Here is a 27,945-nt window from a genome sequence, read left to right as displayed (position 1 = left end):
TTGATTTTTACTTAGGGATGAAGAGTTGGGATCAGAACCATGTCCCTTGCAACGTGTAGCTGTTCTGATGCAGAGCCTGCGGAGACACCACGCGAGCCCTAGGGAACTCTGCCCACGCTCCGGGCTCACCGCAGGCCCGGGGCGGACCTCTGGCAAGCGAAGAGCGCGGAAGCAGTGCGCATGCGCGCCGCGCTCCTCTTCTGTGACTCCGACTACAAACCCCAGGAAGCACCGGGCGCCGCGGCCTTTCAAACCTGCCAATGAGCAGCCCGCAGCGCGTCCGTCGCGGCGCGTTTAAACCTGGGGCGGAGGCGCGTCGGCCGGGGCGTCGCGGCAGCTCGGGGTGAGGGGGCACCGGTGGGGTGCTCAGGTGGGGCGGGCGGCTCGGGCCGGGGGTCCCAGGGGACTCGGGCGCGGCAGGGGCTCGGCCCGGGGGCCGCGGGGTCCCCTCGCGCGGTGCGGCGAGGACGGGGTCGCCCTGGGGGCAAACCAAAGCCCCCAGAAGTCCAGCCCAGGAGTTCGGTTGTCCGGGTCCGGGGCGTTCAGGCCTCCCTCGGACGGCGCCTCCCCAGAGCTCCCGGCCCGGAGGCGTGCGGGCCCGGGGTGTGCGTCGCGGAGGGCCTCGGGCTGCGGCTCAGGTGGCCTCTGCCGGCCTCCCCGTCCCTCCCTGACCCGCCGCGGCCCCCAGCCCCCTCTCCCCGGTCCGAGCTGCAGCGGCCCACGCTGCGGGGCTTCCCGGGGGCTGGAGGAACCCGGGGCCTGGACTCTGACACCCGCTCACCTTCCTGCTTCTGGTCCCTGCAGTGATTTCTGACAGCCCTCGCCGCGCAAGGAGGGGACGGCAGCGACGTGCCTTCAGCCAGCCTGGCCCGAGAAGCGGAGATGGAGGTTCCCAAGAAGGATGGTACGTCCCTGTCACTACTGCGCTGTCGGTTCGGGGAGCTCAGGGAAGATGCAGGTCGATTTAATGCTCCTGCGAGAACTCGTTTATTTTTTCACTGCTCATCCCGTGCTCTGCACCCGTTAAGCTTCTGGTCCCTGTCTTCAAGGAGTTTGCATCCCTCTAACTTCTTTATTTTCCATTTTTCTACATTCCCTTTACCCCCCAGTTTTAACTTCTGTCACAGCAGAGATTCTTGTTGCTTTTATTTACTGCAGTGTCCTCAGTGCCTGACACTTGATAGGCACTCGGATATTTGTGGAATTGGATTTAATGTTGCCATTTTTTATTTATTTATCTTTTGCTTGTTGCTGGTTTCTGTTGGCTGAGACTTGTTTAGGATCTTGGCCACCACGTTAGTGAGTGAGCCTGGCCTGTAACTTTGCTGTCTTGTTCTGTTCCTGTCAGGTTTGAGTGTGGAGGTGACAGCAGACTCACAGAATGAGTTAAGGGCCATGCCCTCTTTTTCTGCTAAAGCCTGTTGACATCCTTTATCCTTTGTTCTTCACAACACCCATGCGAGTAGACTGGGTCTCCCTGTATCCTTAACTAGTCCATTCTGCAGAAACCATCCTAGAGGATGCCAGTCATCGGTGCTGCTTCATCGGATCTAGAACTGTATTTGCTGCTGCAGTCTTCTCCCCCTTCCTCTTCTATCCCCCCTCCGAGGCCCTTCCACGTGCCTGCTGAACCCCGTTGCTGCTTCCTGAGGCCTTCACCCCTCTGTCACCCTCCCTTCGCATCCTTTTTTGCCTGTCCGTTAACTCACGCTCATCATCGATGTGCAGGTAGGTCCCGTTATCTGACTTGTCCCATATCCTCCGCTCCCTCTCCACTGCCGTGTGCCTCATTCAGAGCCAGACTTCAAGAACCTTCTGTATTTGTTTCACTATTTTTTCACATCCTTCAACCCCTGCCAACCCTCTCTGCCCCGACACTCCACTCAGGCTGCCTTTATCCGTCACTGAGGACATCCGTGTTGCCAAATCTCTCATATTTCTGTCCTCTCAGTAACCTTTGACCTTTTCTCCTTCCGGAAACTTTCCTTGCTTGGCTTCTGAGGCATCTTGGTTTTCCTCCTGCCTCCCTGGCTGGTGTACTTCCATCTCTTTGCAGATTTCTCTTTCTCTGTCTCCGGGACCTGGTCTGGGGTCTCTTTGTACTTCCCCCCACAGGTTCTCGGACAGTTAATGGCTTTAAATCCATTCTCCTTTCTGGTGGTGCCCACATTTTGTCTTGAGCGCAGCCTCTCCTCTGAGCTCTGGACTTGTGTGTTCACCTGCCATTGTAATTGGCATCTTCACGTAAATGTCTCCCACCTCTTAACTCAGCAGGTCCCCCCCTCCCACCCCATTCTTAGCAGGCTCTTTGTCTTTCTAATGGAAGTAAATTGCCTCTCCGTTCACCCAGCTGTGAAAGTTGTGAAGCTGCCACATTCGTTCAATCATCAGTTACTGTCATTTTCTACCTCTTTCCGGTTCCACCCAAATGCCACCACCTTGGTCTCAGCCATGTTAACTCACCTCCACCTACTTTTTTGTTTGTTTGTTTTTTTAATATTTATTCATAAGTATTTATTTTATTTTATTGTTTAATATTTATTTATTTGGTTGCGCCGGGTCTTAGTTGCGGCAGATGGGCTCCTTAGTTGCAGCTCACCAGCTCCTTGGTTGTGGCACGTGGGCTCCTTAGTTGCAGCATGTGAACTCTTAGTTGTGGCATGTGGGATCTAGTTCCCTGACCAGGGATCAAACCAGGGCCCCCTGCACTGGGAGCGTGGAGTCTTAACCACTGTGCCACCAGGGAAGTCCCTACCTACTTGTATATTTTGCACTTTGGCCAGTGTGTGCACTGTAATTTTGGTAGATACTACCTGCTTCTTTTCTGATACACTGTACACAGCCTCCAGGGTAACCTTTTAAACACAAAAGTTAGAGCATATCACTCTTCTGCTTAAAACCCTTCAATAGCTCCTGTCCCACTTTGGCTAAAGTAAAAGCCTGTCGTGGCTTGGACGCTGTCCGGGATCTGATCCTACCTATGTTTCCACCTCCTCCTGCCACTGGCCACTTCCTCAGCGGTGTCCCCACCTCCACGCTGGCCCCTCAGCACACTGCCTTTCACTCAGTGTGCCCACTGGGCAGTGCACTCCCAGGGGAGCAGGAGCACGCGGCCCGAGTTTGCAGGATGGACGAGGCAGCCGGGCCAGGTCACTCGGAGCCGGCCTCGGAGCCTGGTGTAGAAGGCTTTTCCCCGGACTCCCGGTCCGGGATTCCTTTCTCCACAGCAGACAGGTGGAAGTCTGTAGCAGTGACCGGTAAAAATGACTTCCCAGGTTCAGACACGTAAAAAGTGAAACGTACGTCTCCATCTCCTTTTTGTCCCTCAGCTGCCCAGTTACCACCTCCAAAGGCCACTGATGTCATCGGTCTCCTGGGTGGTCCAGACCTAACTTGTGCCAGGGCAAGGCAGCATGTGTCCTTCGAGTCCCCCTTTTCTATAGCATATAGAACTCTGTCCTGCATCTTGGTTTTTGCACCTAATGTATCGTGATGATCTTTGTATATCAATATATGAAGTGTTACTATTTTTTTTTTTTTGAGCCTAAGTAGTGTTCCATTCCGCTGTGGGGCTGTGCTGTACTCCTATCTGCTATCCGGGAACATTTAGTTTGTGTCTGGTGTCTTGCTGTAACAAATGCTGCTGCAATAAATAACGTGGGGGGAATTCCCTGGCGGTCCAGTGGTTAGGACTCAGCGCTTTCACTGCTGAGGGCCCGGGTTCAATCCCTGGTCGGGGAACTAAGATCGCACAAGCCGTGCAGCGCAGCCAAAAACAAAATAATAATAATAATAATAATATGGGATACTTGACAGCGGTAGACTTCTGGGTCAAAGTGTATGTGCATTTCTTACTTAGTAGATACTGCCAGGTTACCCTCTGAAGAGCTGTAGTAATTTACAAATCAAACTTTTTGATTTTTAGCAATCTTATAAATGAAAAGTGGAATCTCAGGAATCTCAGGATTTTTCATTACTCTTATTTTTGAGTGCGGCCGGACTTCTGGTCATATATTTAAGAACATTTCATTTTACCTCCCATAAATTTCCTCTGTTCATATCCTTTGTGTGTTCTTCCGTTCTGCCTTAGTTGTTTTCTTACAGTTTGTAGCACTGTTCACCAGTCGGCCCTTTGTGATGTTAGCTGCACGTGCTCTCTTCCCTGCTTGTTTCTTTTAACTTTGCTCATGGTGATTTTTGCCACGCAGAGATGTTAAATTATCAATATCTTGGACTGTCAACTTTCTGTTTTATGGCTTCCAGTTTGGTATCATAGTTAGACCTCTGCACACCAGGTTATAAAGTGATTTCCCCATGGTTTCTTGTTCCCTTAGGGTTTCGTTTTTTCAATTAAGTCTTTGACTTACTTGGAATTTGTCCTGGTATGGTTTGAGGTATGGATCAAACTTTAGATACATATATTTTCCCCCCCAAAAAAGGTTATCAAGTTTATCTCAATACCATTAACTGAATAATCCACTTTCCCCTTTTATTTGATGTGTTACCTTTATGATATACTAAGCTTTTTTTTATATCCATGTTGCATATTTCTTGTTAGGTTTGTTCATAGGTGTTTTGCATTTCCTTGGTGCTACAGTAAATGAGGTCTTTTCTTCCACTGTATCTTCTGTTCTTTTTAGATGTGAAAGCTGTCGTTCGTTTGTTTGTTTTTTATGGCTGTGCCGTGCAGCACGTGGGATCTTAGCTCCCGGACCAGGGATCAAACCCGTGCTGCCTGCATTGGAAGTGTGGAGTCTTAAACACTGGACCACCAGGGATGTCCTGAAAGCTGTTAATTGTTGTGTAATAATTTTGTCAGCCATGTGCTTTTATCCATTTACAATTTATAATAGTTTTTAGTTGATTTTCTTGATTTTTCTTGTGTCTATAATCATAGCATCTGTGCATTGTGGTAATTTTAACCTCCAAATTCTTTGCTTTGTCTAATTGTGTTGGTTAATGCATCCAAAATAATGTTAAGAATTGTGACAGTAGATGGCCTTGCCATGTTCCCAGCTTTAAAGAAATTTCTTCTTTAGTTTTCCATTAAGCCTGATGTGGGCTTGCTGCTTAATTTATGTGTAGATGGTAGTCAGTAGTGCTGTTCGTCAGTATTTCTGCTTTTTTTTTCCTCTTGGATACATGGTAGAATTGTACTTCCCTGCCCGCTTAAAGTTGGATTTGCCTCAGATGTCCAGTGAAAGGGGAATGTTATGTGTCACTTGTAGGTCTTTTAGACCCAACGTGGAATTTGCTATTTCCCCTTTCTTCTGCCCTGAAGACCAGCAGTGCTCCACCAGATGGTGGAGGCTCTGTCAGCCTGGGTTCTGGAGTGAGGGGGACATGGAATGGGGCCCTGGCAGACAGCTTGAGTGAGAAATACAGCTTTGTTCTTATAAGCCACCTGAGATTTGGGGATTGTTTGTTACTTCAGCATAAGTTTATCTATCCTAACTGATAATATATATTTGCTCCTGGCTTTAGGAGGAATGCTTCTGATGGTATCCCATTAAATCTAATTTTGGCTTTTGGGTTGAGATGGGTACTTCCTTATATGATAAAATATGTCTATTACTTTCTTTGTAGTTCTTTTAAAGTCAGCAGTGTATGTTGCGTTTTGTCATGTGCCTTGTCAGTGTATGTGGAGATGACCCTGGCTTCCCGCTTAGGCCTAGTAATGTGATCATGCTACTAGATTGTGTGAAATTAAACTGTCCTGCAGCCCTGAGGTCCTGGCTGAACCTCACTGGGTCATGACAGAGTCATCATCAACGACTCTTAATGTGTTGCTGGGTTCTGTTTGCAAATATCCCTATTTAGGATTTTTATGTTGACACAAGCCAAGTCCTTAGTTTTCTTTATAGAGAAAACTTTGTAGGTTTTTGGTATGGCTGTGCTTGCTTGATAGACGCAAGCTGGAAGGTTTCTCTTTTCCTGTCCTTTGGAGCAGTATAAATGGTTTTGGAATGACGTATTCTTGAAAGATTTGATAGAATCATCCTGCAAAACTATCTAGGACTTGTGCTTTTTTGGGGAGAATAGCTCTTTAATAAATTTCTCCAGTTATTTTGTGATAATTGAACTATTAAGATTTTTTTTTCTTTCTTTTGGAGTCAGGTTTGTAAATAAATCGATTTTAATCATTTAAATACAAAAAATATTCTATTTCCCAGAACATTATCTCTGTCAGCCAGATTCTTAGGTTTACGTGCACAGAGTTGAGCAAACTAGCTTATGAATCTTTTAATCTCTTTCTCTGTTTCTCTTTATTTCCTTTGTGCAATTGTGCTTTCTACCTTTTCCTTGATTAGGTAGTTAGGATTAATTGAATTGACTAAGTAGGACCTAATTAGGCTATCAGTATATTTTAAAATTTTTTGGTTTTGATAAGCATGGTGCATTGTTTATTAGGATCAAATAAAGTAAGATTTGTGAAAGTGGTGTATGAAGCTTATAGTATTGAAATGCCAGTTTATTGCATTTTGATAAATATTGGCTGAGAGTCCAGGCCCTTAGCTGGACACGGGGGAGTTTGGGAGAGTATTAGGCGTTTGCTGTCTCGGGGGAGCTTACAGTCTGGTTGGTGGGAGACATCTACAGGATAGGGATGCTAAGGCAGAGGTCAGGTCCGGGGGCTGCAGGGGCCCTGGGGGAGGGCAGGAGCGGAGTGGGGTGTGGAGCTGCAGGAGCGAGCGGCTGTCCCAGCCGAGGGACCCGCTACCCCAGAGCCGGTGGTCTGTCAGTGGAGGGAGGCTGGTGGACAGGCCGGGCCGGGGAAGGCCTCCAGGGCACGGAGGAGCAGTTTTATCTGGGCGTTCAGGATGCGCTCCAAGGAGAGGCGACAGTCAACAGATACGCGTGGAGCCCTGCCGTGCGCTTGAGTAGCGCTGAATTTGCTTTTGAAAGAGGACTAGGTGCACTTTGTAATGGGGAATTTAATTCTAGGGGAGCTGAGGCAGCTGGTCTTTTGAAAATGTTCTGTACCAGAAAACGACTTACCTAGTCTTGCAAAGCTATTACAATGACTCGGCGAATGCATTTTAGATTAGATCTTTAAAGTAAGGGCTGAAAAATAAGGACTTAGGCTGTGGGGGCAGCTTAGCAAACACAGAATGGCTGATGCTATTTTTAAAAGGAAATGGAAAAAATAAGATAATCTAACGCCCCTTAAGAAAATGTGGCTATTAAAATAATGATGTCACACTTTTGGAAGTGAGATTTCAAAATAGTTTTGACAGCTATAGAGACTATGGTGATGTTTTCTCGTTATCAGTCCCATCCCTAAAATAACGACTGACTTTTTCCTCCGCAGATATTCTTCTTTTGGCTGATGAAAAGTTTGACTTTGATCTCTCATTGTCTTCTTCAAGGTAAACAAATGAGTTTTCTTCCCTTGCCTTTGTATAACCACGTTCAGTGAAGTCTTTCATTTAAATGCCCGTGTTATTAATAATCCTTTTCTGTTAAAATAGTGCCAATGAAGATGATGAAGTCTTTCTTGGACCTGTTGGCCATAAAGAAAGATGTATTGCTGCCAGCTTAGAATTAAATCATCACATTCCTGAAGAACCTCCTTTGCCAGCATCTGAAAGTCCCTTCACTTGGAGTCCTCTGACTGGGGAAAAATTTGTGGAAGTTTATAAAGAAGCTCACCTACTGGCCTTACAGATACAAAGCAACGGCAAAGCCAGGGCGGCCCCAGCCGCCAAGCCCGAAGACCCTGGGAGCCAGGGAGTGGACGGATTCATACAGGAATCAAAACTAAAAATAAACCTCTTTGAGAGAGAAAATGAAGTGAAGAAAAGCCCCAAGTCACTGAAGAGGGAGACGTACCACCTGTCGGACAGCCCCTCGAGCAGACCGCCGCCCTGGGGCACCCAGCCGCCCTCGGGCGCGGCCCTGCCGGCTGCTCCTGCCCAGGCGAGCCGCCCCCGGACACCAGGGCCACCGCGCGCCTCGTGCTCTTCTTTGCCAGCGGAGCCAAGTGCTGCTCGCCCTCCGGACCACGCTGGCACGCAGAAGAAGGCCACCAGCAAACTGCTGCCGCCCCGAGCCTCGTCTCTTCGAGGAAAAAGCATTCCCTCGGCCCTGGAGAAGGTAGCCGCGACCCCCAGCAGCACGTTTATCTGGGGAACCAGCCGCTGCCTTGCTTCTGAGCCCTCTTGGTTTATGCCCTAGAGCAGAAACCGTGACGGGGAGGAGCCTGGGAATGTAGCTGCTCTGAGGTCTGAGGGTCCGAAGCGTAGGCGGGGAGGGTCCAGGAGGAGCAGTGCCGGTGGCGTGGGAGCTGGGCTTGGGGCGGCGTGGGTAGGGCTGCCTCGCTACTGTGGGGACTTAGAAACACCTGCTGCTCAATTCTGTTTGCGATCTTTCCTTCTGCTTTGTTACAGCACTGGACATTCCGCCTGTTAGGGATTTTATGGGCGTTAACAAGCAACTTCTTCCAAAAATCCCCCCTCCGGGAATGGCCACTGGTCTCCCTCCTTAACCATGACTGAGTTTAGATTGTTCCCTCCCAGGCACGAGTGGATGCGCTGCCTTGGGAGGTGGCAGTGGACTTGTGTGCCTTTGGGGTGCGGCCAGCCATCTCTGGGAAGCGGGGGTCCTAGTGGCTCTTGTGGGAGGGCTCTGGGGCAGCAGAGGGTGGGTGTCAGATTACAGCCGCCTCCTGGGTTTGCCTCAGGGCGGAGCAGCTTGGAGCCTGCCCTGCTCCGCTGCCCTCGCGACGGGCTTCAGCTCTCCGAGCCAGTTAGAGAGGAGTGATGCTTTGTGGGGTTGTTAGCAGGTTTAGATCAATGCAAAACACCCAGCAAGGGCCTAGAAAATCGTTTCCCTCTACAAGCACATCTCCTGAACCACATGACTCCCTGCTATCAGAACCCAGAATTGAACCAAGCTGAAAGTGGGTCTGGCATGCAGAGCCCTGCACCAGCGGGTCGTGCGGCCATTGCTTCCCCAGGGCTGAGACTGCTCCTTTAATCATGCAAACTCCTCTGCCTGGAAATCATTTGGATGTAAATTTCTGAAGTGATGTTTCTAGAATGAAAGCAACGTGGTTCTGTGTGTAACACGTGGACTTGGGTCCGGATTTGTGTGTGTAACACGTGGACTCAGGACAGGGAGTTGGGGTATAATTTTGCTTCTTCTGGGTCCTTTTATTTTCCTGGTCCTAAGTAGTGCTCTATTGCCAGAGAGCTGAGTTTTTTGTCAGTAAGGTGTTAGCTGGACCCCTGGGCAGCGTTTGAGCTCACTTGGGCACCCCCATCACTCCCCACATTGTTTCTGTGGGGAGAGTCATTCACATCCGGAGTGGCTCACACACGTCACCCCTGTGAGGATCGCCTCTAGACACAGCTGGACCACTTGATTGTACTATTTTAGAAGTGTCTTTGCAAGGCAGCTGCTAGGATGGCCGTAGTTGGGAGAAAAAACAAAATAACAAGTGTTGGTGAGGATGTGCATCGCTCACGGGACTGTGCAGTGGTGCAGCCACTGTGGAAACAGTTTGGCAGTTCCTGGAAAAGTTAAACACAATTATCACATGACCCAGCAATTTCCACACTTTGGCATATTCTCAAGAAAATTGAAAACGTATGTCCATGCAAAAACCTGTGCAGCAATGCTCATAGCAGCATTATCCATGATAACCAAAAATCAGTAACAACCCAGATGCCCATCAGCTGATGAATGGATAAGGGAAGTGTGGTCTCTCCATACATGGAATATTTTTAGCTATGAAGAAATGGAGGACTTACACATGCTACATACAGATGACCCTGGGGAACTAGGTCAGTGAAAGAAGCCAGACGCAGAAGGTCCCATGTATGATCTCATTTACAGGAAGTGACCGTAATAGGCAAGTCATGTTCTAGAGACAGTACATCTGTGGTTGTCTGGGCTGGGAGGTTGGAGGAGTGCGGAGTGACTGCTAACGGTCATGAGTTTCTTTTAGGAGCAACAAAGATGATCTAAAGTTGCATTGTAACTGGTTGCACAGCACAGAGTATACTAAAAACCACTGAAATGTACGCTTTAAAATGGTGAATTTTATGTTATGTGAAGTATGTCTCAATTTTAAAAATGATGTAAAGGAAAGAGAAAGTTAGTGCTTTATGAGCTTCTTTTGCTTCTTATGAAGTCTTCTTGATATGAGGGGTTATTTGTGTAAGCGTGGATTTGTTCCACGAATGCCCTTGTACCTGAATGTCAGGAATTTATTCTCTGTTGGACTCTGCTCGCCAAAGAAAAATGGCTTTCAGTCCTAGATGAAGATTTATTCCAGTTAAGCAGCCCCTCTGGTAGAGGGCATGACCATTTAATGAATGATTCCGTTCTGTACAGCATTTTAAACTTTATGTAACTGGGACCAGTTTCCTCATTATCACCCTTAAATACGAATCCTGACCGAGGAGGAGCTCCTCCTATTGATGGTCTGTCCTGGTATTATTTTGCCCTGTGTTCAGTGAGGAAGCCAGCTCCATCACCATTCTGTCTGGTAATTTGGCGGAGGAAGTGAACCGCCGTATTCCTTTCCATCCAGGTGATGAATTGAGGACCGTGTGTCGGGAGATGGATGGTGGCTGCAGGTGCTCTAACTGAAGCCTTCGTGTGTCTCTATGTTGTGAAAGACTAGAGAGTTCTCACATTTCAATTTACAATTTTTCAGCCCGTGAAAGAGAAACCAGCTAGTCCTTCCAGGATGAAAATCCTAAATGAGAAGGATTCCCACAGCAGCGTGCCCCCCGACAAGCCCCGTGCCGCCCGGGACGTCGCCAGCTTGCCAGCCGGTGGAAACCACGTGGTCCAAGGCAAGCGGTCGCTCCCTGTTCCAAACAAGGTGGGTTGGCCAGTGCCGAGGGGGGCTTTGGCCTGTGGTCGAAGGGAATAAGGGGCCGCTTTGTATACCGGGGACGTGTCTTTTTTTTTTTTTTTTTTTTTCCAGGCCGCGCCATGCGGCACATGGGATCTTAGTTCCCCGACCAGGGATCGAACCCGGGCCCCCTACGGTGGGAGCGCAGAGTCTTAACCTCTGGACCGCCAGGGAAGTCCCCCATGTGGGAACGTGTCTTGATTAAAATCAAGGTTAGGGGGCTTCCCTGGTGGCCCAGTGGTTGAGAATCTGCCTGCCAATGCAGGGGACACAGGTTCGAGCCCTGGTCTGGGAAGATCCCACATGCCGCAGAGCAGCTGGGCCCGTGAGCCACAATTACTGAGCCTGCGCGTCTGGAGCCTGTGCTCCGCAACGAGAGAGGCTGTGATAGTGAGAGGCCCACGCACTGCGATGAAGAGTGGCCCCCACTTGCCAAAAACTGGAGAAAGCCCTTGCACAGAAACGAAGACCCAACACAGCCATTAATTAATTAATTAATTAATTAATTAATTAATTAAAAAATTCAATTACGTGTAAAAAAAAATCAAGGTTAGGGAGGTTGAAAATAGGACCCTGTTGAAAACAGGAGAGGCAGCTTGGCGAAATGCAGGGCACGCAGGCCTGGCATGCGTGAGGGGCCGGCCTCTGCCCCCGGGGAGCCGAATGGACTGAGGAACGTCAGCCCCTCTGAGCACAGGGTCTCCCTCGCTGCGTCCGTGCACCGAGGAGATGGAACGTCGGTGCTTTGAAAACTGCAGCCCCTCACAGGCATGGGGACTACCGTCCACGTCTTTGCTGTTTATTTTCCAGCGTTGATCTGTGTGTGCTTGTGAAAAGTGCCACATCACTGGTGGTACTCGTTAAGGCTGCCCAGTGCTGGGCCCCGCAGCTGTTGACTCCGGAGGCCAGGGTCCAGGCCCCGGATCAGCCGTAAGCAGGCTGCCAGGTGTTCCTCATGCAGGGCTTTGTCGGCACTCTGTGGGAAGTACTGCTTGACCTTTTTCTTCCTTAAATTCAAGACAATTTGTAAACTATTAAAAGCCATTTAAAAACCCCACTTTTGCAGTAATAAGCCATGGGTAGTAATGAAGTCTTTGTTTTAGTCTGGGCTGAAGAAAACCATGTTAAAACCACCTGGATGTGCTGGCAGTCTTGCAAGAAAGTCCTCCTCAGGGTCCGTCTCGGGAGTGAGTGCCAGCGTGTGTGCTTCTCCAGCGGCTGGCAAAGGTAAGGCTGGCCCTGAGCGCTGTCCATTCCTGCCAGACTTGTCACAGAACCACTTAGCAGAAGGTTCTGGAAGGCTTGCTGTGGTCTGGGGCAGGGGAGACTGTTGGGGTCCCTGTCCTCAAGGTGCTTCCCCTCCTCCGAGGGGCGTGCCTCTGATGGGCAGTCCTAGTTCAGGGTAGGGTAAGCAGTCACAAAGTGGGCACGCTCTCCTGATGCCAGCGGACCTGGAAGGACACTGAGGCCAGCCTCAGTCATGTGCTTAGACACAGATTTTTTTTAAAGTAGGGCTGTTGCAGATAGTCTAGGGCATAGGACCCCTGTAACTCCTGTGTGTTTATTTAAATCTGTACTCCCAAACCTGTTTAAATTCAAGCTACTTTTTAATCTTTCCAAGCCAAGGGTGCCCTCTAGCGGTAAAGGGGAGAAACCCTAGTAGGCTTTGGGGAAAGGCATTCGACTTCCTGCTCTTTAGGACTAAACTCTCCTCAAATTATATTTGCTGAGTAGACTCTGACCATAGGCTAAGCAGCATGGTGTGCATTTTGTATACAAAATGTGAAAAGTCTAAACTCCTGAATGAGACTGATCTGATTTGGAATCCTGTCAGTTGGTGGTTAAGAGAACTTAAGTTGTTTGTGTATCTTTACAAACTGAGGGGATGACACCTCCCTCGCGGTGTCCTTGTGGGCCTTACAAGAACCACGTAAAGTCCCATTCCTGTGTCTCGCATGTGGCATGTGTTCAGTGAAAAAGAGTTCCAGTACGTTAGGTGCTGTGAGGTCTGTTTTGCTGTAATGGTTCAGGGCATCAGCACCATTTTTGTTTACGATTGCTGATCCTGCCTCTGGGAAAGGTTGAGACAGATTGAGGGGAGGCTTCTGGTGAGTGTGTATTTCTCTGTTGTGCGTAGCAAAATCAGCAGGGTCAGAGTCAACAGTGTGATGGGGAGAGCATTGTGAAACTGTTACGCACGGTGTCACATGAGCTGTGGCTTCAGTCATTCTCTGAAATTTCTCTTAAGAACCTTTTACCAGGTTGAGCTCTGTGTTGCGTATACTGGCAGCTGAGTATTTTCACCCTAGTTTATCTGTTCTGCTGATTTAAGTAGCGCTCCTAATTGATGTGACCTAACTTCCTTGTGATTTAAAGGAACCGACCAGTAAGGATTGTCTTCTCTTCATGTTTCCCTCCCCACCTCCCTGACTGGCCAGGTGGGGCATGTGTCTAGACCATCCATTTTCACCTGTTCAGCTAGGGTAGTTTTCTGCTGTCGACATAATCAATGAAGATAGGAGAGCTTGAACTTATGTATCCTTATATGCATCTTGGTAACTGTGTCCAGAATTGGCGCCTGAGACTACACTCAGCTAAGCCACGAGCAATCTGGGTTGTCCCGTGTTTGAGGATGTTGCCTGATGGACATACAGAATATTGTTTGTATGTCGTATTTTTTTTAAATACGGAAATCACCATGATAGAAATAAGTAATTTTCCTCATTTGAAAATATTTTAAGGTAGGTTAGCATATCGTGTGTGTGTGTGTGTGTGTGTGTGTGTGTGTGGCAGAGAAAGAGAAATAACTTTATAATTTAAAAGTAACATCAGCTTGAGTGATAACCAGATTTTGTGTCTCCTCTTCCAGCTAAGCCAAGGGAACGTCCAAGCATTCCTGCGGACAGTTCCCAGTCAAACACCAGCCAGTCGGGCAGAACGGGACTTGTCCTGCCGCGGCTGTGTCTGCAGCCGGGCCCCGCAGGCGTGTCCTGCAGGCAGAGCCAGAGGCCCGGAGTTGCTGAGTCGACAGCGGAGCAGCCCAGGGCGCCCACCAGAGCGACTCTCACCCAACCGCAGACTCCAGGACAGGGAGGCCCCGGGCTGAACTCTCATCTCAGTTTGTCACAATCTTCTCAAATGAATAAGACTGGGAATACAAGAAGGGGTGATTCCTGTCTGAATTCCAAGACAAAGGCTGTGCCTTCCCCTACAAATCACTTTAAAATTCCTAAGTGTTCTACTGGTAAGTAATAGATGAACTTTAGTGTGTTTTTATTCTTTTATTTATTTTTTTAATGTGTTTTTAAAATATTGAACGAATTATATTTAAAATTTAAAAAATTGTTGGTTTTGGTGATGGTGGTTTCTTTGCTTTCATTTTACTTAAAGCACTTTATATATGTCTTCTAATTTTCTTTGTGTTGGATAATTCAGTGAATTTATTACTTTATATTATATTCCTCCCCTCTACGTAACATATCATTGTTCCACGGCTGCTCTTAAGATTTTCTCTTGTTATTTTCAGCGTGTCGATTATTAGGTATTTTCATATGGCTTTCTTTGTGTTTATCCTCCTTGGGGGTTCTTGAGCTGCTTTGATCTGTGGGTTGATATTTTTTTTGTTTGTTTGTTTTGTTTTTTTAATTTTTGGCTGTGTTGGGTCTTCGTTTCTGTGCGAGGGCTTTTCTCTAGTTGCGGCAAGCGGGGGCCACTCTTCATCATGGTGCGCGGGCCTTTCACTGTCGCAGCCTCTCTCGTTACGGAGCACAGGCTCCAGACGCGCAGGCTCAGTAATTGTGGCTCTCGGGCCCATTTGCTCCGCGGCATATGGGATCTTCCCGGACCAGGGCTCGAACCCGTGTCCCCTGCATTGGCAGGCAGACTCTCAACCACTGCACCACCAGGGAAGCCCTGGGTTGATATTTTTAATCAAATCTGGAAAAAATGTGTCCGTTATTCCTTCAAGTATTTTTTCTTGCTTCCCCTCATTTCCTGGGACTCTAGTTACCTGTGTTGTAGGCCTCTGTATGTTGTCATTTAGGTCACCGAAGCTTTGTTTTTCCCCGCACCACCCCGGCCTCTTGTCTTGTGGTTCAGTTCTGATAGTTTCTACCGTCTCGTACCCACGTGTACACAGCTTTTCCTGCAGTGTGTCTAATCTGCTCTTAAGCCCATCCAGTTAAATTTTCATTTCTGACATTATAGTTTCCCCATTTTTGTCCTCATGGTGTTTATGTTTTCCTTTGAATTCTTGAACATATTTATAATGATTGTTCTAAAGTCTGTTTCTTCTAATTCCATCTTCCCCGTCATTTTGGGTCTGTTTCTATCGACTAATTTTTTCCTGGTTATGGTCAGATTTTCCTGCTTCTTCACATGCTTAATAATTTTGTTTTTAATGTTTATAGATTCACCTTTAAAAAAAAATTTTTTTTTTAATTGGAGTATAGTTGCTTTACAATATTGTATTAGTTTATACTGTACAGCAAAGTGAATCAGCTCTACGTATACATATATCCTCTTTTTTTTGGATTTCCTTCTCATTTAGGTCACCTCAGAGCACTGAGTAGAGTTCCCTGTGCTATACAGTAGGTTTTCATTAGTTGTCTATATCTTATACATAGTATCAATAGTATATATATGTCAATCCCAGTCTCCCAATTCATCCCAATAATTTTTTATTGTCTGCTAGACATCATAAATTTTATATTTTTGTATGTCTGGACTTTGTTGTCTTTCTTTAAGAAGTTGAATTTTGCTTTGGCAGGCAGTTAAATTTCAGGAGAACTTGATCCTTTCGGGGCTTCTTTTAGAGCTTTGATGGGGCAGGTCTTGGCCTTTACTCTTGGGATAGTTTAGCCCTGCAACTAACATGTGGCCTTTCTGAGCGTCTCCTGAGTGTGCTGTGTCCACGAGGCATCCACTCCGGCCAGTTGGTGTGTTTTGCAGCCCCGTGTGACGGTGGCAGTGTTCCTAGTGGGGGCTCTTGTCTGTTCTGGGGTCCTGCCCCACGTGCATGCTGCTGCTCGCTATGCAGCGAGGACTCGGGGTCCCGCTCGGGTTTCCAGAGCTCCTTCTCTCTGTGTAGCTCCCTCCTCTCTAGTACTCTGCCCCTCCAGTTCCAGCCTCCTTGGGCTCTCCCCACCTGCCCCGGCATCCTGGCAGCGCTACCAGGCAGAAAGCCCTGCATGGTGTCCGGCAAGTAGTAGGCGGGGCGTTTGGTCAAGGTGAATTAATCTGATAAATGTGTACAATGTAGGGAGTTGCATGGAGCTGATGAAGGGGGAGGACAGCTCTGGCCTCCTCTCTCAAGCACATGCCTTCTAGTGGCTTGAATATTTTGAAGTTGTCGGCTTCACTGGCCAGTACAGGTGGCCTTTAACACCTGACAACCTCACTTGAGTTACTGCCTATGTAAGAATGAGCCGTTCTTTAGAGTGTTGTCCAGTGCTGGACACTCTTTTAGGTATAAGGGATGTAATGGTAAGACAGATATCCTACTCGTGGAACGTACATATTAAGAGTAAAAGATAAGAAATGTCAAATAAGTATACTTTCAGATCATAAGTGAATAAAAGAGGATGGGGAAGAATTTAGATAGAGGGGTTCTTTAAGCTTAGATGGTCAGTGCAGGCTCCCTCAGGAGGTGACACTGAGCTGAGATCTGAACCATGAGGAGAAGGCAGCCATTAGAAAAGCCAGAGGGAGAACGGTCCAGGCAGGAAACGGCAAGTGCAAAGATCCTGAGGCAGAAAGATGCTGGACAAGTTCTGAAAACAGAACGAAGGCTGGAGTGGTAGGGACGTAGTTAAGTTAGGATTAGATTCTGCTACAAACCCAAAATAGCGTTGGTTTTAATCAAGATAGATGTTTAGTTCCCTCTCACATGAAAGTCTACATAGATTTTCCAGAGCTGCTACAGCTCTCCTTGTGTTAGGGATCCGGGCCTCTTCCATCTTGTTTTGCCATGATTAGCTTCTCTTCTTCATGATCTAGTATGGCTGCACCAGCTCCAGCCCTCACACCTACCAGCAGGAAAGATGAAATAGGTGAAGAAGAACAAAGCCCTACCTTCCAAGGATACTTACTGGAAGTTGCACATGCCACTTCCTTCTGCGGAAGTCATAGCTCGGGACTTAGTCACGTGACCACACGTACCTGCAGGCGATGCTAAGGTATGGGGTCTTTCCTACACTCAGCTAAAATGTCTTTCTAAGAAGAGGGGAGCAGATACTGATCAAAACCAGCAACCTCAGCCCCGTTAGTGAGCGAGGAGAAGGGTAAGAAGAGACGGAGACAGAGAGGCAGTCAGAGGCCAGCTTGCGTGGGCCCTGCGTGGAGGTGGCCGTCGGCGTACCCGTGCAAGAGGGGGTGCCTGCGAGGGTCTGAGCAGGGAGCAACATGACCTTCGACAGATCCCTCGGCAGAGGGAGAGACAGGCCCTGTGGCCAGAGTGGGAGCAGGGAGGACCAGGTGCACGCCTGGCTGGGGTCCAGACGAGAGATCGCGGAGGTGGTGGCAGCAGAGGTGAGAAGGGCTCCGACCTGGGGACGCTCTGGGAGACCAGGAGGGAATGTGGCCGCGGGGACTCAGAGTGACCCCGAGGCTTCGGCGGGAGCACCGTGGTGATGGGGGGCCGGAGGGAGAGCAGCTCGGGGCGGAGGCCGGCCGTCCAGTGTGGACCTGTGGAGTCTGCAGCGCCCGCGGGCTCCGTGGGCCGGGTGTGAGCTTGGGCCTCGGAGGAGCAGCCGCAGCTGCAGGTGAAGCTTAGCTCTCCGCCGCGGAGAGCCCGGTGTGTTTGCAGACACGGACGCCCTACAGACGGGGTCTTTGGGGCAGCCCCTGGCACAGGGCCCGGGAACTGTGCTCAGCAGCGTTTGCTCCCTCTTCCCAAACGCCCGGAGCCCGACGCACCCCTGGCCGAGGTGCAGCCGCTGCCTGGCTGCCGACCGGTGCCCCCCCTCAGCCGTCAGCCGCGTGCAGCCACCGGACTCCTACCCTCCGCCGCCCGGGCTGGGCCCTCAGCCCCTCGGCCCTTCCGACATCCGCACGCTCGCCTCGCCAGGCCGTTCCTGTTGCTTCACAGCGTCAGGTCCTCAGCAGGCACACCTTCCGTCGTTCGTCCTGGGCCGAACGGTACCCACGACGTCTGCACTGCCAGGCTGCGGGCGCGGCCCTGCTGCTGAGCACGTGCACCTCTGCCCGTGCGGTGGCCGCTCGCTCTGGCTGCCATGTGACACTAGCTGTCATCGCAGAGGAGACGTGGGGACGGTGTGAACAGAGCCTGCAGCAGAGCCTTTAGGGTACAACTTTCTGAAAACACTCCTGGGACGGAGTGTCATTTACCGTGACTGCTTCCAGGAGCCACACGAGGGACGGAGACCCGGGGGACCGGCAGGCGTCTCTGTGGGTCAGAAGCTACTTGGAGGGAACAGCGCCTGCAGCTCCGGGAGGGAGTAATTTCCAGCCCTTCGGACTCGGGCCCTGGGCTAAGCCTTGGCTGACTGGGGTGTAATAAGGGTACTTGAATAATCTAAAATTCCTCAAAAGTAGCTGCCCTCCTGTGCACTCTCTGGAAGCTCCTGAAGAGTCTTCCACTAAGATGAGGGAGGAAACAGCAAAGAAGAAGTTATGGGGCCCGAGAAAGGGGGAACCCAACACAGGAGGCGGTGAGAGTGAGGGGCCCAGCCCGGTCTGGCAGAGAGACCTCCAGGAAACGTGTGGGCTCAGAGCCCAAGCGGTAGCGCATGGAAACACTCCCGAAGAGGCTGCAGGACATTTCGTCACAGGCCCCCAAATAAGAAACCAGCAAAAGATGGAGGCAGTTCTTTTTGGGTTTTTTTTCCTTTTCTAAAAAATATTTATTTATTTTGGCTGCGCCGGGTCTTAGTTGTGGCACGCGGGATCTTCGGTGTGCCGTGCGCGCAGGATCTAGTTCCCCAACCAGGGATCGAACCCGGGTCCCCTACACTGGGGGCACGGAGTCCTACCCTCTGGGCCACCGGGGAAGTCCCTGGAGGCAGTTCTTACGAACTCGAGGTAGGGGATGGATGGGCGCTGCGAGAAGACGGGCTGTGTGCTCCGTTAGACTCAGCTGTCAAAACGGAAACTCTGGAGGGCAGGCGGCCGCGTGGATCGGCCCGTGGGGCTGTGAGGGAGCTGGGATCGTATCATGACATCTCAAGGTTCTGAAAAACGAGGAAGTAGCAGGATATGTAATTTAGAGATAGAAGGTAGACACCTCAGGAAACAAGCAAGGTGGAAATAGGGTAGGTGTGGCTGGAGCCTGCCATTTTGAATCTCTTCATTTTTTTTTGGTGTGTGGATCGCTTTGATCTGATCAACTTTTGAAAAGAACAGGAGGTGGAAGATGAGGATAAGCATGCACGGGCAGCTCTTTTGAGAAGATTTGCCGCAAAGAGGCACAGAGACGTGGATCGGGGGCAGAGAGGGAGGACGGGGCGAGGGGGCAGGTGCAGGTTGGTTTGAGATGGGGGGCCGGCGGGGAGGTACCTGCAGGAGCAGGGCCTGGGCCTCTCCTGCCTCCTCGGAGACCCGGGCCGCCTTCCCCTTTGGGGCTGGGGTCGGCCTCTGCCCGTGGCTTCCAAAACACAGCAGGGTGCTGCCAGGGGGCCTGGCACCTGCGGCTTTGGGGGCCCCCGGGTGAGTCTGGGACTTGGTCCCCGTGGATGGCGGCCTGGGGCTCAGTCCTCTGAGCCCGCTGGTCATTGCCTTGTGACCAGATGAGATCACACACCCAGAAATGCTCATCAACTGCCAGACGGCACATAAATAATGTCACGTCCTAAGATGACCTTGTGCCCTCCCGGTTCCCGAGAGCCGAGGCGGTGGAGGGCTCCGTGGGGCCCGCCTGGAACTCCTTGTGTTGGCGCCGCTTCTGCAGGCGGGGCTCACGGGGAGACCCGACGGGGTCGTGTGCTGAGTGCCGCCTCGTCCCTCGGGCCACTCCGTCCCCGTCTGGGCATTAGCCAGGCTGAGGGCAGTGGAGGGACCAGGACTCTTCCTCTTCCGCACCCGCTGGTTGGGCACCACAGCCCTGCCCGGTGGGTCCCCGGGGAGGGAGGACATGTCCCTTCCCACACGCCAGGGCCGGAAGGTTTTCCCTCTGGCTTGTCTGGCCTTCGTCTACTTTACGTGCCGTCTTCACTGCAACTTGGGAACATGGGACACTTAGAGGAGGACCGCCCGTTTGGTGAAGGCGGATGCGTCACCTGCCCCGCATCTGACTGACTGTCACTTCCCTTCTCGTCTCAGGTGAACCCCTGGACGGTGCGACACCAAAGTCCTGTCGAGCGCAGAGGCCGCAGTCCTGCACATCGGTGGAGAGGTACTGAGTCCGTTTGCTTCCTCTCTCTCTTTTTTTTTTTTAACATCTTTATTGGAGTATAATTGCTTTACAATGTTCTGTTAGTGTCTGCTGTATAACAAAGTGAATCAGCTATATGTATACATATATCCCCATATCTCCTCCCTCTTGCGTCTCTCTCCCACCCTCCCCATCCCACCCCTCTAGGTGGTCACAGAGCACCGAGCTGATCTCCCTGTGCTATGCGGCTGCTTCCCACTAGCTATCTGTTTTACATTTGGTCGCGTATATGTGTCCATGTCACTCTCTTCTTACGAGAACAGACTGAGGCCCCTGCTAGCTTCTGAACCCACAGCCTGGCTCCACACGCCCGGCCTGAGCCTGGTCTCTCGGAGCTGCCCTTGTGTCCCTCGTGGTGACGGCGGCCGCAGACTCGCCTCCGGGGCTGGGGTGCCACTCCTCAGCCCTGAGCCTGCAGTTCTCCAGCCAGACCGCCCAGCCCCCCGCGGAGGTTCCGATCCGTGGGTCTGGGGTGGAGCCCTGGGCCTGCAGGGTCTCAGAGGTGACGTGTGTGCACCGCATTTGAAGACCACTGGCCTGGCTCAGCCACTCGGACTCCGGTTTGAGTCCCGGTGCTGCCCCTGTGTGCTCTACATCTAGTGCAGGCTACCGAACGTTCCGACCTCGTTTCCCCATCTGTCCAGTGGGAATGGAACCAAGCACAGCACAGCAGTGCTGCAAACAGTAGGAAAACACACGCGCGCACACGTGTGCACGCCTGGGAGTCATTCACGCAAAGGGCAGCCCCTCCACTGACTGCTTTCCTGCTGCCACCTTTACTGCCCCCTGCTGAGGGGGGTGGGCTGCTCCACCCACACATCTGGCCCTCTGGTCACCGGGCCCCAGCCCAGCTCTGGGTGCTGTCACAGTGGAGGAACCCTGACCCAGTGCTGCTCAGGCCTGGGCCCATCAGCTGGGGGCGGGGCAAAAGTGAGGTCACTCTGACCCACAGGAGCACTGTTCCCAAGGCTGGGGTCCTGGCACCAGCATGTGGCCGGGGTGGGAGCGCTGCTTCGGACCTTGCTGGGGTGGGATGGGCAAGGCAAGCACCAGAGCAGGGCCCTCATCCTGGGTCTGCCCCAGCCCCGCCTGGGCCGTCCGCCACTCTGCGTGGCTCTGGGCCTTCATTTCCTTGTATGTGAACTTGGGAGGCACTTCCTGGGCTTGGGCCAGACGCTTCCCTTACAGTATCAGCCGTGCTGAGCCGCCTTCCCGCCACGCACAGCGGGTCAGAGCAAGACCCAGACCTGATGGCCACTGGCGGCCTCGATTCACCTCTCTGTGCCTCGGTCTTCTCACCTGTACAATAGGGAAACGGTTCCTACCTGCCAGGGTTACTTTGAAGCTTACATTTGTTTATATCTATCTGTATTTTCACTGGAGTTGGTGGGGGAGCTGCCAGTGCTCAGCAGTGAAGCACGTGGGGCAGATTCTAGAAGTCTGCAGAGCGCAGCAGCTTGCTTACAGCACCCCTCTCCTGCCCACGCTCCTGCAGTGACTGTGTCTTTCGGTAGATGTTAAAGTTTGCGTTTAGACTCTTCTTGAGCATGCAGACTGTCCTTGATGGATGATAGATGTGTCATCTGGCCTCCCATGGGTTCCACCTTGGTGGGAGGTCCTTGACTTTATTTTATTTAATAAGATAACAGTTTACTTTATTTGGCCTCTCTCCTTTATCAACAACAAACAAACTGACAGTGAGGCAGGATGCGCTGGCAGGTGAAGCCACAGGTATCGCCAGGGTGGGAAGGAGAGATGCGTGGGAAACAGGTATCCGGTGCCCCGGGTCACTCACCTGTGTTCACACCTGATTCAGGGGCCTTAGACCCAGGAGCAGGTGCACACAGGGAGAGTGCTTGTCCGCTCGCGTGCCCGGCCGGGCCCGCCCTGGGTCTGGACTTCCTTGTGGAAATACTTAGGCCAGCAAGAGGTGACTTTGAGATCCCTGTGAGCTCCCACGAGGAGCGCTTCATGGTAGCACCCATGATGTGCAGCCACGCTGGATCAGAACCTCAAAGGGGCCCACTGAGGAACCGAAGCCCATGCCAGGGCTCCCGGGGGTCGGTGGCAGCACCCGCTGCTCAGAGGACAGGGCTCTCACGGGCTTCGCTGGCTTGAATCTTCTACATTGAAACCACAGACTTTCTGCTGTGTTAGCGCATGGCTGAATTGTTAGATTTTTTGTTCTGCTTAAGACTTTGGTGTTTCTAGGGTTGCTCACAGCACTCCTGCTAGGTGGTCCTCAGCGTCGCAGAGCCTCGTAAGCAGCGTGAGGACCCCCGTGAGCACGGGGCGCAGGTCAGCCCTGCCCACGCCTGCCAGCCGTCGACTCTCCAGCCTGCCCCTGGCGACCCCTAAAACTATGCCCAGGGCTCTGGCTTCTCCCCTGCGTGTGTCTGCTCGGCGACTTTCTTCTGAGCCCCAGAAAAAATCTGCAGTGAGGTAAGAGTTAAAGGCTGCACTAAGTTTGTTTCAAATTCATAAAACCTCCAGCGATCCTGTGCTGGGAAATCACGGTCCGGAAGCAGCCAGACTGCGGTCCATCACCGCTTCTCGGCAGCCGTGGGGGAGCCTGGCCGCGCTGCACGCCCTTCCATTGGTGGGTCTCTGCGGGGAAAGCAGGCCACCTGCTCCTTGGTTGTGTTTCTCTCCTGACATCACATACCGGGGCCAGGCCGGAGGCCTGAGCAAGCGAGGAGGATGCCTGGACCTCGTGACACCCTTGGGGGAGACCAGAGTCTCCCACAGGGAGGAGCCCTGGGGCAGAGCTGCACGCTCAGGAGCCGTCCTTGTGGCCGGGTTCCAGGGAGAGCCCCCAACCTTGCCCTCGAGGGTTCCAGTCAGGGTGGCCACACTCAGGCTTCCTGGGGAAAGACGCTGCCCACCCGCCTCTGCCCTGTCTCCCACTCGCTGGCCCTGGCCCTGCTTCGTCTGCAGGAGACTGAACGGGCACCGTGCGGCATCAGGCCTCGATTCTCTCCTCGTGGCAGAGCGTTGGGAAGGGCTGGGGGCGCTAGTGCGCAGATCTGCCAGCAGTGGGTGTCAGGCATGTACATGTCTGTTTAGTTCTGTGAGGACAGAGAAGACTAGAAAAAGAAAGTGCTGGGCTGTGTGTGACGTGGGGGAGAAGGGACGCCAGACAGTGAGACACAGGCCCAGTGTGTGGCCGGTCACAGTGCTCTGTTCACGTGCGTCGTAGGTTTGCAGGCGTCAGCAGAGGGAAAAATTCTTTCAAATTATTGTGAAGCCTTTAAAATATTTTTAAAAAAAGACGCTGTATTAATTTACGGACACTGCTGCTTTCCTCCTGTAATTCGGTTCCGAGTCATCAGGTGTCTGAGGCCCGCCAGGCGGCAGACTCTGTCCTGGGCCTGGAGATGCAGCGGGAAGTGGCGGCCCAGCCGGGTCTCCCTGCACCGTCTAACAGGAAACAGACACCAGGGCAGCATATCTGCAGGGTGACAGGTGGAGGCGGATGGCCCCGCCGCAGAGCGTGTAACCAGGGCATTCAGACCTGTCCATGGGCCCAGGCCTTCCAAGGAGGTGGCATCCCGGGCGGGAGGCCCGCACGTGGTCCTCGCTTGTCCCTCCTCTTTAATACCTGACGGAAAAGGGCGTAAAATAGGCACGCGGGACCCAGACTGGTAGCTGGTGCTGAGAGGGACCCCGGAGACCTTGCAGTCCTCCTGCAGGAGCAGGAGCCGGAGCCGGCCGCTCTCCGCTGGACGGCGCTTCTCCAGAAACCGTCTTCCCGAGTCACAGCCAAACAAACGAGCGTCGCCCGGGAGCGTCCTGATGAGATGCCCTTTTTCCCTCCCGCAGAACTGCACCAGTGAGAGAGGGTGACAGCAGAGTTGCCGCCAGGCCCTCAGACTGGTCCCCGGATGGGAGCTTTCCTCCTGCGTCTGCTCTGCCGCAGGCACTTAACTTTTCTCCAGAAAAGAGTGATTTCACTTTTTCAAAAAGTATCACCACGGAAGTAGCACTGGACGAAGCACAGCCCCCTGAAGCTGCACCACCCAGTGAGGTGAGAGAAGCAGACAGCGCTGACTTGTGTTGCCCTGGGCTCCCCCGGGTGACCGCAGAATGTCATCTGTGACCCCGGCTCCTCTGGTGCCAGCTGCACCGAAGGGAGGGGTCAGGACCTCCCACTCTGGAGGAGACACAAGCTGCGTCTCGCCTGTCTCCGACCGTGGGGATGGCCAGGCTTCAGAGGGTGGGGGGTGGGGAGCAGGGCAGCAGGGCGGGGGTGGGCGGGAGCTCCGGCGCAGGCCACTGGCAGGAGGGAGGTGGACGGGCTGGAGGGCTGCGGGTGGGGAGGAGACGTCGGTGCTCGCCCACCGCAGCCCCTCTCCCCACCTGGCCCACCCCAGCCCTGCTTCCTTGGGTTTCCAAACTGTCAGTCACGTGGGACCTCAGCAGAGCCCACTCGTCTTCCCAAGACGGTTGACAACAGATGCTAGGGTCGCCTTTCAACCGTGTTTCTTGCCTAGGCTCTTCTCGTGGATGTCAAGCTGGATCAGCTGAGCATCGCCCTGCGGGCTGCGGCCACACCCCTGGGCGACCTCCCGCTCATCGACTTCTGCAAGACTCCGGAGGCGAGCGTGGCTTTGGGGTCTGGAAGCGGGCCCCTGGTCGACCTCCTGACAAACACTCCAGGTGTCAACAGGAGGGCTGCGGCCAACGCCTGCCACGAGGTGCGACAGGTGAGGTGCGGCGGGGGCCCTGCTGGCTTTGGCCTTGGGTGGTCTCAGTTGGGTCTGCTCTTCCCCCAGGCGCGTCCCGGTGACCCTGGAGAGTGGCCACTGGGGCTCCTGAGGGCGACGTGGCTTGGCTCGCCTCACCGTTAGCGGTGTGAGTGCGGTTCACCAAGTCGCGAGCAGGAAGCCGCCCGGAGCCCTCCCAGGGCCGGGGCCCCCGGTGCTTAACGTGCGCCGCATGAGCAGAAACGCCTGAGGAACTTGGCGTCTTCTCCCTCCAGCTGCTTACACACGATGGCCAAGGTGCCTCTCCACTGGGCCCGAGCCAGGTTCACCGAGCAGTTGGGTGCCGAGCCGCGGGGAGCTGGCCGCAGGCACTGTGGTCTTCAGGGGACCAGTCCTTCGGGGTCTGCGGGCCAGGAAGGGGCGGCGTGGGCGCTCCGTTCACCTCTGTGGCTTCTCTCCTGCAGCTCATAGACTTGGCTTCCCCTCTGATCCTGCTGAGCCCCGAGGCTGACAAGGAAAACGTGGAGTCACCACTTCTCAAGTTCTGAACGGAATGAAATCCTTTGCATTTCACTCAAAGTTACAAGAACAGTCAGTCCTAAAGTGGTTTTCCACCCTCAGAAATAAATTTTAGGAGGAATTGTATTGGAAAACTTGAAACACAAAACAGAAACCTAAGTAAAGCTGCCGTGCCTGGAGTGGGGCCGTGGCGTTGGGGGGTGTTTGGCCACCTGAGGTCACCACCGGCCAACGGCCTCCGTCCTCCGTCCTCACGGCCCCGCTCACACGCTGGGTGCAGAGCCACAGTCGCTCCAGGTGAAGAATTTGTTTCGAACCTTTTGTATGTAAAATAGCAAGTGACTATTTTTAAAATTAAGTGTGTATGAAAAGTTAAACAGTCTAGATTAAGTTAAATTGTAAAATAAATGCAATGTATTAAAGCCTATCTTGATGTTTAAGATTATCCTGATTTTCAAACATGCATAGCGATTTTTATTACTAATCAGTATGCACAATTTATATTATCCAAACTTTCTTTCTACAAAAGTGATTTTCAAAATTTAGTGTGAAGAAAAATTGGTTAAATGCAGACCCCAGGCCCCAACCCTCAGGTCCGGGGCAGGCCTGGTAATCTGCACTTTCACTGGGCGCCCAGGTGACTCCAATGAGATGGGCCACTGACCACACCTTAAGGGGAGGCTGCTCTAGGGAGGTGGGGTGTGGGATGGAGAGGGAAGCGTGGGAGAGGAGGGGCTTATCTGATACCAAGGTGACAGGAGGTGTACAAGGGACAGTCCCCTCGGGGGTGCTCGCGCCAGGAGGGCGGCAGGGTCACTGGAAGCCTTACTCCCTGCCTGCAGCTGTTCTAACTTCCATTTGTTAGAAACTAGCTGGCCTGAAAGCCACTAATCCGTATAGATCATTTCTCACAGTCTTAATTCAGTGGCCTCACAGCACACAGAAAAGCTGCTGATTGGACCTGCTTTGGGGGCTCCCATCCAGTGTTCCTGGCACGAAACCAGGGAACTCTGTCCCCAGAGGGCTGTGCTTGCACTTTCTCTGGTGAATGTCGTGAAGGCAAGTCATCATTTGGGACAGCGACTCCCGTGGTATCAAGAGTAGAAAAGAGCGCACCGTGGGTGGCACTGCTGCACCTGTGGAGAGGGCGTCACAGGTAAAGGCGGGAATGCTTGGAAGTCAGAGTTCATAACTGGAGTCGTCCCTGGTAACTAGCGGTTAGACTCTTGGATCAGGGCCCTCGCCCTGGGAGCACTCCCTGGCCAGCTGGAGAGGAGCCCAGAGGAGTCACGGCCGTCCACTCCTTCCCTCGTCTCCACTCCGGCGGGCAGTGTGGAATTCTACAATCCACCACAGGGGTCCTCAGCTGTCTGACCCGGCCCCTCATTTCACAGGGGAAAACCCCAAATCTGGAATTCATTCAACACACATTTATGGAGACTCTCCTGTGCGCAGGCCGCATTTCTGCCGGGGGTCACGGTGGGTGCGAAGCTCACGCATCACTGTCTTCTGGGGGCGTGATGGTGGGTGGGAGAGGTACCAAATGGGCTCCGGCCACCCCACCCACAGCCCGGGGTCGAGCTGGGCCTTTGGCCCCGCCTGCTCCCTGGCTCTTCTCCTCCTGTGCCCCCCGCCCCAGGCTCCTCGGGAACAGCCAAGCTCTCCTGGGGGCCATGGTGCCTTTTCCAATCTACAAGTGTTCCCAGGCAGGACAGATGTAACCTGACCTGAAGTCTCTTCAAACAGATGGGAGGAGGCCCCCCAGAGCACGCGCTGGATAAAGCGGTGCCTGCCACCCCATGTGTCACCAGCTTCCCTTCCTGTCCGGGTTTCCGTCTGGCTGCTCGGGTCCGACAAAGCTCTTTCCTCTCTGGCTCCCAGCCCCTGAGTCCACCACTGGAAGGGAGACCAAGGTGCTTCCAGAGCCCGGGGAGGGGCCGGCCACTTCTTCTGTACAGCAGTGTCGATGGCCACCAGAGGGCCACCCTCCCGGGTTTAGAGGTCCAACTTCAGGAGATTTTCACACTTCATTAATTTCCTGGTGCAAATGCCTTCACGTTTCACAGCTCTGCCATCCACACATCTTACCTTGCTATTGGCAGGCAGCACTTGGGATGTCATTGTCATTTCCATGGCTGGTCCATCATGGACCTGGATTATGCACAGTGATTAAAGACCTGGAGCTACCAGGTAGCTAAAACTACCTGGTAGTTTTAAATGTTTTAAATGTTTCCTGACATCCTCAGGAAACATTTAACTGAAAAGGAGCAGAAAAGATGTGTCAGGTTTCAGCCACTTTGGAGGTGGGTGGCAGCACTCCTAACCCCAGAGCCCTTTGCTGGTCAGGAAACTGGACTCTGCCCCAACCCTGCACCAAACTGCCCCCGGGCAAGGTGGGGTCCCCCAGACTGAGCCCAAAGTCCAGTGACATCAGCTGGGCCACTCCACAACCTCGACTAAGT

The 27,945-nt window shown here is 52.4% G+C and overlaps 1 protein-coding gene across 2 annotated transcripts; it reads left to right on the top strand.

The window, feature by feature from the left end:
- Nucleotides 1–231: 231 nt before the first annotated feature.
- Nucleotides 232–25,910, top strand: GTSE1 (G2 and S-phase expressed 1). 2 transcript variants are annotated; one of them, XM_057557518.1, is made up of 12 exons: nucleotides 232–343; nucleotides 805–904; nucleotides 7,313–7,370; nucleotides 7,473–8,097; nucleotides 10,667–10,837; nucleotides 11,974–12,097; nucleotides 13,740–14,114; nucleotides 20,147–20,219; nucleotides 22,470–22,700; nucleotides 24,081–24,285; nucleotides 24,752–24,955; nucleotides 25,429–25,910. In XM_057557518.1, exons 2-12 carry the CDS (start codon nucleotides 883–885, stop codon nucleotides 25,510–25,512), a joined length of 2,172 nt encoding a protein of 723 aa, XP_057413501.1. In that variant the 5' UTR covers nucleotides 232–343; nucleotides 805–882; the 3' UTR covers nucleotides 25,513–25,910. The 2 variants fall into 2 exon arrangements, with proteins under 2 accessions (XP_057413501.1, XP_057413500.1); XM_057557517.1 differs by having other exon boundaries at nucleotides 24,752–24,964.
- Nucleotides 25,911–27,945: the final 2,035 nt, after the last annotated feature.

This window comes from Balaenoptera acutorostrata, chromosome 11 (genome assembly GCF_949987535.1).
Source record: "Balaenoptera acutorostrata chromosome 11, mBalAcu1.1, whole genome shotgun sequence".
NCBI classification, from domain to species: Eukaryota; Metazoa; Chordata; class Mammalia; order Artiodactyla; family Balaenopteridae; genus Balaenoptera; species Balaenoptera acutorostrata.
Note: the sequence above shows the minus strand (reverse complement) of the source record. Positions and strands in the feature narration are given on the sequence as shown.

What these genes read in the sequence shown, in the direction of transcription:
- GTSE1 (XM_057557517.1), top strand. Translation starts at nt 883, where the DNA reads ATGGAGGTTCCCAAGAAGGATG. An exon ending in TTCTCCAGCGGCTGGCAAAG is followed by an intron (nt 12,098 to 13,739) that starts GTAAGGCTGGCC and finishes CTCCTCTTCCAG; the next exon opens with CTAAGCCAAGGGAACGTCCA. An exon ending in CCTGCCACGAGGTGCGACAG is followed by an intron (nt 24,965 to 25,428) that starts GTGAGGTGCGGC and finishes TCTCTCCTGCAG; the next exon opens with CTCATAGACTTGGCTTCCCC.